This window comes from Hemiscyllium ocellatum, chromosome 31 (assembly GCF_020745735.1).
Source record: "Hemiscyllium ocellatum isolate sHemOce1 chromosome 31, sHemOce1.pat.X.cur, whole genome shotgun sequence".
NCBI lineage: Eukaryota > Metazoa > Chordata > Chondrichthyes > Orectolobiformes > Hemiscylliidae > Hemiscyllium > Hemiscyllium ocellatum.
Window position 1 is genome coordinate 17,947,266 of NC_083431.1, and position 11,872 is coordinate 17,959,137.

At 44.3% G+C, this 11,872-nt stretch overlaps 1 protein-coding gene across 1 annotated transcript in view; it reads left to right on the forward strand.

Moving 5' to 3' along the window:
* The window catches only part of LOC132830335 (TNF receptor-associated factor 4-like), a 93,575-nt gene extending 82,214 nt beyond the window's left edge, over positions 1-11,361 (forward strand). Inside the window, exons 4-7 of the mRNA XM_060847951.1 lie at positions 217-378; positions 2,007-2,168; positions 6,026-6,181; positions 9,248-11,361. Coding sequence (XP_060703934.1) covers positions 217-378; positions 2,007-2,168; positions 6,026-6,181; positions 9,248-9,880 — 1,113 coding nt within the window. The 3' untranslated portion in view covers positions 9,881-11,361. The remainder of the gene's footprint in view (positions 1-216; positions 379-2,006; positions 2,169-6,025; positions 6,182-9,247) is intronic.
* Positions 11,362-11,872: the final 511 nt, after the last annotated feature.

Here is an 11,872-nt window from a genome sequence, read left to right on the forward strand (position 1 = left end):
GAGTTATGGTGGGCATAATATGCTGGGTGCTTTATGATCCGGTCACTATTATCTTTGTGTAAAGCATTGACTGTAAGCGCAGTGGTCAGATGTAGGAACATGTTAACCTGAAAGCAGCAGTTACTAACTGCTAACCCAAAGCACCATGTGGGGAATCAACTGTGGACTGACCATTTCCATTTTTTTTTGTTTTGTTCTCTGGTTTGCATTTTGCAGATCCACCTTTCGACATGCCCGTTCAATGTGATCCCATGTCCAAATCGTTGCACAATCAAGTTGAGCCGCAGGGACCTGGCAGAACATCTTCAACACGACTGCCCAAAACGTCGAGTCAAGTGTGAATACTGTGGCAGTGACTTCACTGGAGAAGGTTACGAGGTGAGGGCACTAGGTCAGCATGGTGTGGAAAACACTGACAAACTGTGAGGCATAGCATCAACCACTCTGATTACACCATGATCACTTGTTAAAGCAGAAAGTACCTTGCATATACTTGGATAAAGAAAGAATAGTGCTTCTCAAATCCATATCAACGGAATGAGCATCTACCATTAGTCATAAACTGTGGAAGTAAAGAACGCTCATTGAATCAAAAAGCAGAATAATGAAACGTTATTTTAAACAAAAAAATGCAAAGTTTTATGTTTTGCATGTCATGTAACTGTTAAGATCACATGGTTAATATCATTGCTTGTTTGTTTCTGTATCAGGAATGCAAATAGCCACATCTGGATTCCAAATTAATCATGTAGATAACAGCTCACCTTTGGGAGAGCATTGACCCAGTCTGGCCTGCTGGAGAGACAATTTGTCTGCATTGAGATTCATTTTATATTATAGCTATTGACTCATGGTAGCTCTAGCTTGATACTCCACTCAGCTAGACAATCGAAGATCAAAAGTATTTCACAAAACTCCTGCAAAAGTGCAAGCTGTTTCACTTTGTATGTTCGTTGCTTCTGAGTGTGTGAGTTTGTATAGGTGTGTGTGAGAGAGAGGGAGGGTGGCAAGTGGGTGAGAGTGTGAGAGTGCACTATTGCTGCTTTTGATAGCTAAATTCATAGTAAAGCATCTGTTGTCAAGCAGGACTAAATGGTTGTAACTGCTTGCCTTACTTGAATACAGTGTGACTTTATGGATTAAGCTTTGTAAACACTTGATCCAGCTATGTCCCTTTGGTGCTGTACGTAACTCCAAGTTCTTTGCCAGTGTTAAAGATACACTCAGTAATGACAGCAATGAGAGAAAGAAAGCTAAATGGAGCAGTCCATTGATCTCGATCTTTCATTTTCAGTACAGTCATGAAACAAAGTGACCTTGTTTTCTGCTTTCTGAATCTATTAAACTTCCTATGAAATGATTTTCTCTTTAGAAGAGGATATTTAACTTCAGTAGTTACATGTGGCCAGTATTTCCACTGCTGGTAACCCTGCTATTTATGGCAAAATGACATTGTCAATGAGATAACATTAGTGTGGTATTAATTTCTTTTGGCTCTGACCAGAGGAAATGGTTGTATAATTTCCTGACCTAAACCAGATTTTCTCTGTTGAAGATATGCGATCGATCATTTTAAAGGAGCCTGAAGTGGCTGTGCCTCTTTGAAAGACTCCAGAAGATCTTTCCCTAGTTGTGTGCTTTGTGTAGCTGTACTGCCTGCTAGTAACTAGAGATGGCTTACATCATATCAGCTCAGGCAGACAGTCAAGGTGAAAGGCCAGTGCCCAACCCATTGGAGTATGGTATTCTATCTGATATGATCACTTGCACATTCTGTCTTGTTTAACTGCTTGAAATGGTATATGGCTGATTTACTGTTCAGGAAGTTGGCTAGAAACATGGATCATGACATCCTTGCCCTTTTACAGCTCACAAGCTAATCCGTAGTTCTGTTTGTTATTAATCTGGAGATGGGGGGAAGGAAACATTGGAGAAACTCCGTTTTCTCTCTTTTTATTAATGCATCAGAAATGAGATTGCACTCACGTGGCTACTTTGTCCCACAGAATCACCAAGGGATTTGTCCTCAGGAGAGCGTGTACTGTGAAAACAAATGTGGGGCCAGGATGATGCGGCGTCTACTGTCACAACATTGCCTTACAGACTGTCCAAAGCGCACACAGCCCTGCAAATTCTGTGGCAAGGAGTTTGTGTTCGACACAATACAGGTTGGTTCCCTATCTCCCCTTGCCGCCTTTTTGTGAGACCAAAGAGTTGGGCTCAGATTCTGAAGGTGAGTGACAGACATGTCAAAGCACCCAAAAAGCATGAAATCATTGTGTTTATTTTACTCACTCACTCGTGGGATGTAGGCGATGCTGGCTGGACCATCCATATTGTGCCTTAAGGTGGTGGTGACCTGATGCTTTGAACTGCTGCAGCAGTGGTGTGACCCACCATTGTGGTTCTCCTCAATTAGAGAGGGAATTCCAGAAATTTGATTCAGCTACTGTAAAGGAACAATGATATATTTCCAAGTGAAGATAGTGAGTGGCTTGGAGAGGAACTTGCAGTGGTGACATTCCCATATGTTTATTACCCATGTCCTTCCAGATGGAGGTGGTCATGGGATTGGAAGGGGCTGTCTTGTCAATAGAAACAGCAGTATGCACTGAGTTTCGCTGCTGGAGGAGTGGATGTTTATTGATGTGGTGCCAATAAATTAGGCTGCTTTGTCCTGGGTGGGGTCAATCTTCTTGAGTACTGTTGGAACTACACCCATCCAGGCAATTGGGGAGTATTCCATCACCTTCCTGACTTGTGCCAGGGTGAACTAGACACAGATCCCAACATAGGAGTTTGGATAGGATAAATAGACAAAGTCTCTTCCCTAGGGTGAGGGGAACGTGAGGACTGCAGATGCTGGAGATCAGAGCTGAAAAATGTGTTGCTGGAAAAGCGCAGCAGGTCAGGCAGCATCCATGGAGTAGGAGAATCGACATTTCGGCCATAAGCCCTTCTTCAGGAATGAGGAAGGTGTGCCAAGCAGGCTAAGATAAAAGTTAGGGAGAAGGGACTTGGGGAGGGGCGTTGGAAACGCGATACGTGGAAGGAGGTTAAGGTGAGGGTGATAGGCCGGAGCGGGGGGTGGGGGCGGAGAGGTTGGGAAGAAGATTGCAGGTCAAGAAGGTGGTGCTGAGTCCGAGGATTGGGACTGAGATAAGGTGGGGTGAGGGGAAATGAGGAAGCTGGAGAAATCTGCATTCATCCCTTGTGGTTGGAGGGTTCCTAGGCAGAAAATGGGGTGCTCTTCCTCCAGGCGTTGTGTTGCCATGGTCTGGCGATGGAGGAGGCCAAGGACCTGCATGTCCTTGATGGAGTGGGAGGGGGAGTTAAAGTGGTCCGCCACGGGGCGGTTGGGTTGGTTTGGTTGGTGCGAGTGTCCCAGAGGTGTTCTCTGAAATGTTCCGCAAGTAGGCGGCCTGTCTCCCCAATGTAGAGGAGGCCACATCGGGTGCAGCGGATGCAGTAAATGATGTGTGTGGAGGTGCAGGTGAATTTGTGACGGATATGGAAGGATCCCTTGGGGCCTTGGAGGGAAGTAAGGGGGGAGGTCTGGACACAAGCGGATGAGATGCGGTGGAGAGCATCGTCAACCACATCTGAGGGGAAATTGTGGTCTTTGAAGAAGGAGGCCATCTGGGTTGTTCGGTTTTGGAATTGGTCCTCCTGGGATCAGCTGTGGCGGAGGCGAAGGAATTGGGAATATGGGATGGCAGGGGGGTAGGGTGGGAGGAGTTGTAATCTAGGTAGCTGTGGGAGTCGGTCGGTTTATAGTAAATATCCGTGTTGAATCGGTCACCTGAGATAGAAATGGAGATGTCTAGGAAGGGGAGAGAGGAGTCTGAGATGGTCCAGGTAAATTTGAGGTCGGGGTGGAAGATGTTAGTAAAGTGGATGAACTATTCAACACTTTAACATCTCCTCCACGTCCCGCACTTCTGCCCTTGAACCCAGCCCTCCAATCGCCACCAGGACAGAACCCCGCTGGTCCTCACCTACCACCCCACCAACCTCCAGATACATCGTATCATCCTTCGTCATTTCTGCCACCTCCAAACGGACCCCACCACCAGGGATATATTTCCCTCCCCTTCCCTATCAGCGTTCCGGAAAGACCACTCCCTCTGCGACTCCCTCGTTAGGTCCACACCCCCTACCAACCCAACCTCCACTCCCGGCACCTTCCCCTGCAACTGCAAGAAATGCAAAACTTGCGCCGACACCTCCCCCCCCTTATTTCTCTCCAAGGCCCCAAGGGATCCTTCCATATCCATCACAAATTCACCCGCACCTCCACACACATCATTTACTGCATCCGCTGCACCCAATGTGGCCTCCTCTACATTGGGGAGACAGGCCGCCTACTTGCGGAACATTTCAGAGAACACCTCTGGGACACTCGCACCAGCCAAACCAACCGCCCCGTGGCGGAACACTTTGACTCCCCCTCCCACTCTGTCAAGGACATGCAGGCCCTTGGCCTCCTCCATCGCCAGACCATGGCAACATGACGCCTGGAGGAAGAGCACCTCCTCTTCCGCCTAGGAACCCTCCAACCACAAGGGATGAATGCAGATTTCTCCAACTTCCTCATTTTCCCCTCCCCCCCACCTTATCTCAGTCCCAACCCTTGGACTCAGCACCACCTTCTTGACCTGCAATCTTCTTCCTGACCTCTCCGCCCCTACCCCCCTCTCCAGCCTATCACCCTCACCTTAACCTCCTTCCACCTATTGCATTCCCAACGCCCCTCCCCCAAGTCCCTCCTCCCTAACTTTTATCTTAGCCTGCTTGGCACACCTTCCTCATTCCTGAAGAAGGGCTTATGCTCAAAATGTCGATTCTCCTACTCCTTGGATGCTGCCTGACTTGCGCTTTTCCAGCAACACATTTTTCAGCTCTGGGGTGGGGAGGGAGTCCAGAACTAGAGGGCATAGGTTTAGGGTGAGTGGAGAAAGATATAAAAGAGACCTAAGGGCAACTTTTTCACACATGGTGGTGCGTGCATGGAATGAGCTGCCAGAGGAAGTGGTGGAGGCTAGTATAATTGCAACATTTAAAAGGTATCCAGATAGGTGTATGAATAGGAAGGATTTGGAGGGATATGGGCCGGATGTTGGCAGGTGGGACTATCTGGTCGGCATGGATGTGTTGGACCGAAGCGCCTGTTTCCGTGCTGTACATCTCTATGACTGAGTCCAAGTCATTTAGAGAATGAAATGAGTCTGATTGAAGCTGATATTGTATAACTCCGTAGGCAGTGCAGATCTAGGGCTGAATGCAGGTACAGCCAACAATCAGGAAAGCAAATGATGTTATGAGGGGGTTGAAGTACACTAAGTGTTTTGCAGTTGGACAGAACTTTGAGACTGCATTAGGCATATAGTGTGTAGTGTTAGTTCCCTTGTTTAAACAAAAATATACTTACATTGGAGGCAGTGCAGTGAATGTTTGCAAAGTTTGTTCCTGGCTTCTCCTATGATGGGAAGCAAAGTAAATTTGAGTCTAAATTCACGTAGATGTAGCAAAATGAGAAGCAATCTCATTCCGATCTTATTTATTTTGAAGGGGCTTAGCAGACTAGACACTGAGACTGAGTTTCTACAGAGTGATGAACAAGGAGCATAGTCTCTAGATAGGGAAACTGGTGGGGGGCACCATTTAGGACTGAGATGAAGTCTCATCATTCGAAGGGTTTAGAGTCTTTCACATACTCCACCCTAGGGGTGGGGGGTGGTTGTGAGTACTCCATTATTGCCTATGTCTGAGGCCTGGATAGACAGAGCTTTGATCTTTCGGGGGAACTGAGGGATATGGGGAATGAGCAGGAAAATGACACTGATGCCAAAGCTCAGCCAGGATCATGTTGAATGGCGGTGCAGGCTTACAGTGCTGAGTGGTGTACTCATTCTTGTATTGCTTAACCTGCTGTGGCAATATAAAACCCATTATGGTCACAGTATAAACAGTGAGATTTATTTCTAACTGATTCAGTCTGAGTCTTGTTTTCAATCTGTTTTAGAACCACCAATATCAATGTCCACGGTACCCAGTCGTTTGCCCCAACCAGTGTGGAGTATCAAACATTGCCAGGGAAGATCTTGCCAATCATCTGAGGGACAACTGCAATACTGCTATGGTACTATGCCCCTTTAAGGATGCTGGCTGCAAACACCGGGTAAGAACTGACATGAGCCCTTAGCTTCAGGAACTGCAAACACTTTGTTCTTCACTGACTATGGCAGGAGTTGTGAAGAGTATGTCTCTGATTTTGTGTGGTGGGGAACCTTCTCTTTTTCTGTCACTGTGTGTGTGTCAGCTTTGACTCCCATGTATCCATGTGAGCAGAAGCTATTTCTAGACCAGTCGAATTTTTACACTACCCTTTTTGTTCATCTCGTTTTAATTATGGCAATTTCTGTTTGAAACCAGATGACTCTCCAACCGTCAATTACCCAAAACACATCAAAGAGATCCGATTACCGCTTTTATGTTTTTAAAAAAAACCCATTCAGATTCATTTTCTGAGCTCATTAAGTTAAGCACTGTTAATGCAATAGGATTGAATGTTTTTGATTCCCTAACCCTGAGGTTAGCAATCCCACAATCCTGTGTCCCAATGCAGATGATTTCTATGGAGGCCTGGCTGGGCTTTTCTCACAGAACCAGCTGGAATGCTAGTTGTTTCCGATTTCTAGATTCCACCGTTCTTTTGTTGTTTTCTTTTGGTTTAATGCCAGCTGGGGTTGGTTCATAAAGGTGACCTGGGCAAGTTTTGGGCGGCATTACATTGGGCAATGTGGCATCCTCTGTTTTGATTCAAAGTTGGCTGGCCAGGCTGTGGGTTTGTTGGGGTTTGTTAGGGTTTGGAGAGATGGATGGGGGTTGGAGTTGTGATAACCAAACTGGTAAGGGGTGTTGAGATGATTTGTCAAGCGATGGAAAGGAGTTATGGGCACAAAAGGGATTGACACTTGTGATGATGTGGTCTCCCTGGGTCTTTTTGCCAATTCGTCAGCTCATTCCACCCACAAGGGAGCTGTCCTGTGGCAGCAGATAATCTAAAGAGATGCACATTCCCTGACAATGAACCTTAGTGGCTGACTGACCATGTACTGGCTGGGTCTAATCTGATAAAACTCCACTCTTACCCTTTGAATCCCAGTTGATCCTCTGGCCTAATGAGTTCTAATGAAAGGGGAACTTTGAGTTCTGAAGCCATTCCTATGCCCCCTTGCACCTTAATTAAATGCCCCGCCTGGTTTAATTGAAAACTTTCACCTTTGTCAGCCCAAAATTCAAACACAAAGGGACACGGGCTATTTGATTGAACTCTGTCCTTTTCTACTCTCCTAGTCCTTCAAACAAGAACAAGGAAGGGGGTTTTTAGGCGGACAAAAGCTTGATCTTCCTCAGTACCCCCATCCCCACCCTCTGGTGTCTGAGAGTACACTCTGGCCTTGTCTTTTCAGTTGGGAATAATTTCTTCCAGACATGCATTATCCCCAGAAGCTTTCTGCTTTCAATGTGCTCACAAGCTGAAATGCTCTTCAACTCTGGGCTATGACATCGTCAAGGTTACACAGTCTGAAACTGTTAATTTATTTGGTGGAAATTTTATTCTTAAGTGCCGCTCAAGTGAACACAACCTGCAGTCAGTCATGTGTGTAATGGGGTTGTCAAAGTTCACAGCTGACTGCCCGAAAGGAAAACCTTTTGATAATAAGTCTTGATAAGCTGGAGGGGGGTGGGGGGGTGCGGGGCGCAGGGTGCAGTGGTGGTTAGTGAAAGGTTGGGAAGGCTGAACAACTATATTTTATAAAATTATTAATAATCAGAGTGCCTTCTGAGCATGGAGCAGTGACATGGAGAATTGAGAATGTTCAAATTAAGACAGTGAAGGAAGCCATAGGTTGTGTGTTAGTGAATGCGTCTCCATGTTAGCAGGATTGAAAAGGGAATGCTCCAATTAATATTGATTTCTCAGTCGGCGTTGTCAATCCAAGTATTGGATTTGAGCTGTATGCCATGGTGTTTTAACCAATAGATGAATTGCAAATACATAGAGGATTTTTTGTTTGTTTTAAATGCAACAAGGAGATGATAGTTACTTTATCTTTTCCAGAAGCTGAACAGGGAGGTTTGTCTAATGTAGAATTATTCGCTATTTTATAAGTGATGCTTTAAGTTTGAGATTCCCTGATGATTTTGTGAAGCAGATATCCTACTCTGTGCTGAACTGAACCAGACGCACTTGGTTTGACCCTGGTGCCAAGGTAACTCCTGAAGTTGATCAGTGAATCTTGTCTATGAACACTCGCTGTTGCTGCTGAGCTGTGTGGCTTAAACTGGCCTCAGGCCTTGTTCTTTGGAGAGCGGTGCACCCACTGTTAAGTAAATAAACTCTTTGTTGTCTAGAATCTGTGAGATACTATAAAAATGTTTCTGTATGGTGATGTGGTACTATACATTTTAGACCTAAGAACGTTAGAAATAGAAGCAGGAGACTGTATGGTTTTTCTCACATGCTTATCATCTAGCAAGGTTATGACTGGTCTGACTATTGCCTCAATTCTACTTTCCTGCCTATTCTTTCCCCTCCATCACATTCCATTTCACACCAACCAGCTTAGGCTCCCTTGTACTACCTCCACCTTGAATATATTCAATGATCCAACCTGCATTGCCATCTAGAAGAGAATGCCTGAAGACAGCGAGTCCCTGATAGGAGCAGTTCCTCAAAGCTATTTTAAACAAGAATTACCTTATTTTGAATCTTTGCTCCCTTGTTGACCCCACATGGGGAAAAGAACCTCTAGGCCCCTCAGAATTGTTACAGGTTTCAATAAGATTACCTTCAAGAACTTGGAATAAGTCCAAACTTTCCATGTTAGTCAGCCACTTTTATTTGCAGGGATCAGCCCAGTGAACCTTCTCTGAACCCTTCCAATGCAGATATCCCACTCCCTCCCCAACTAAAGGCAATTTCTTGAAAAATATTTTTGGCCAATATTGGGGGCTGTGATTGGGCTGTTCACAACATATCGTGTCAACAGGAAATCACTGGAAATGAGGGCAGAAGATTGGAAGGAAGAATGATGGAATGATATTGGCTTTAATTACAAGTTTTGTCATTTTTGCATACAAAAGAAACTCTGCCTTTTGCAAGTTCAAGCAAGAATGTGAACTGCAAGAATGCTGGCCCCAGATATCCTGCTAAATGATCTTTTGTCTTCTCTTCCAGTGCCACAAGATTGCGATGAGCAGACACATTGATGAAAATATGAAGGTTCACCTGAACATCATGTGTAATCTTGTGAATCGTCAGCGCCAGGATATCTTGGAGCTGAGGCGGGAAGTGGAGGAGCTGTCAGTCGGCAGTGACGGTGTCCTCATCTGGAAAATAACCGACTACGTGCGTAAGATGCAGGAGGCCAAACTGCGCAACAACTATGAGTTTTTTAGCCCTCCGTTTTATACCCACCGATATGGTTACAAGCTGCAAGTGTCAGCCTTTCTCAATGGAAATGGGAGCGGGGAGGGCACCCACTTGTCGGTCTATATCCGGGTGCTGCCAGGTGAATATGATAACCTGCTCGAGTGGCCCTTCTCCTATAAGGTGACCTTCTCCATTATGGATCAGAGTGACCCGTCTCTTTCAAAACCGCAGCACATCACCGAAACCTTCACCCCTGACCCCAACTGGAAGAACTTCCAGAAGCCCGTCAACTCCAGGAACTCCATGGATGAAAGCACACTTGGGTTTGGATATCCCAAATTCATTTCTCATGAAGAGATCAAGAAGAGGAATTACATCCGAGACAATTCAATCTTCATCAGAGCTTCTGTCGAGATCCCTCAAAAGATTCTAGCATGAACGTGGACCAGAAGGAAATAGTCAACTTTACTCCTCCTTTAGCATCAGAAGCTTTGTTTTATACACATGCGTATATATTGTGATACAAATGAGTTGCTCAAGAACCAAAATTTCCGAGGTACTTTTGGGGTTTCTCCACTGTGCACTATGAACATTGCCTACTGTGCATGCATACATTGGCATGATATTCAGATACTGGGTCTGCCCACATCAGGGAGACAAAGAATACCTCTAAGGATTTTTATTTTTAAACTGTGTATGTCTGTATTGATTTGCCCATGTTTCAGTGTCTGTGGTCACTGTTTTGGAGCAGTCTGATTCTCATCTGGGAACATTGCGGGCTGCATGGTCCCAAGACATCATTCAGCCTGATCAATATTCCCATGTTATACGATTGGTTCGAAAACTTGAGACAAGTGGTAAGAGAAGAGATGGGAAGACAAAGGTGTATTTGTGTTCAGAAGGCAACAATTTCAGACAGCTTATGCCCTGGTCCAAGGGCAGGTGTAATGAGGTGCAGATTCTAAAGAGTTTGGACAAGATCAGTGTCCATTTGCAGGGACTGGATGCAAGTTCTTTCTCAATAAGTAATGGCCAACCAGACAGAGGATTAACTCCAGGCTGACTCCAATGCTGCCAAAAGAGTTTAAGTCTTTGTCTATGTACTGTAACTTAAGCTGGTCAATGTTGGCCTCTCAGGTGATCAAATGTAACCCAGTCCTTAGTATTAATGACCATTAAACTAATTTTGGAGAGAAAAGTGCTACCGAGGTCCACTGCAGAAATAAAATGGGAGTATTTGTAACCACCTTACAGTCTGCCTTTTGAAACCAAGTGGGAGAGAAGCATGTGAGGGAGAGGGTAGGAGACACTTTTAATAAAATAATTCCATGAAAAGTGACATTTCATTGGGAAATATTAGGCTCTTTATGTTGCTATTCTGGCCATTGCTAATTGTTGAGAAGTAATCGTTAAAATGCTTTTTAATAAACGAAGGCATGTGCAATAAGTAAATGCCAGGATTCAAAGATGTGAATAATCAAAAGTTGCTAATATATAACGGTAATGTCAAAAGTCTGTCTTTTTCCTTTATTTTTCTCTCTTCCTCTCTCCTCCCTCCTTGTTGCTCTCTCCCAGAAGTTGGAATCTTTTGCTATGTTCGAACCTTACCAGGTGCAAACTGTTTCTATGTCAACGTCCATGTTCACTGATTTTGAAAACAGAAGAATTTTCTACAACTGTATATTTTAAATAAAGCTACATCTAGGACTTTAACTGTTTTGTAGTAGAATAGAGACTTAAATGTTTTTTGTAACAAACATCAATGAAAACCTGGAAAAATCTCAATGGCATGTTAATGTAATTCCATTTTATTAGTCAGTTAAATCCATTTGGAATTTTTGGAAGTAATCTTCTGCTTTACTTGATTCCTGTGTGTAATTTCCTTCTAAAGCTATTTATTTTTTAGCTCTGTTGTTGATGTAGATGTGTTTGAAAGCCAGAACAAAAGATGATTCTGTACATTGTCCTTTTTCAAAATAAAATGTGTATTCATACAAAGCTTTGTTTTAGCTATTGTTCTTGCTTGATTAATCAGTTATTTTGTACTTGTTACGAAGAAAGAGTTGGTGCCAGGACTAAAAAAGACTATTGCGATTATGCCGCAACTTTCGTAACTGGAAATGTTCCAAAGTGCTTGACAGTCTGGGAAGTACTTTTCGAAACATAGTACTTGTTTTAATGCAGCTATCAACCTGACAGCCAAAGACCTAAACAACTTTTTGATGACCAGATATTTTAATGATGTTAGTTGAGTGATTGAATATTGATCAGGATACGGGAAAAACACCACTCGCTGTCCTGTGAATGCAGCCACTGGGCTGCTTTGATATGTAGTCAGGAGCCTCTGTTTAAGTGTCTTGTTCAAAAGGCATCATACCCATTGGTATACACATTTATACAAACATCATTGGGATAGCACTTGTTCAACAC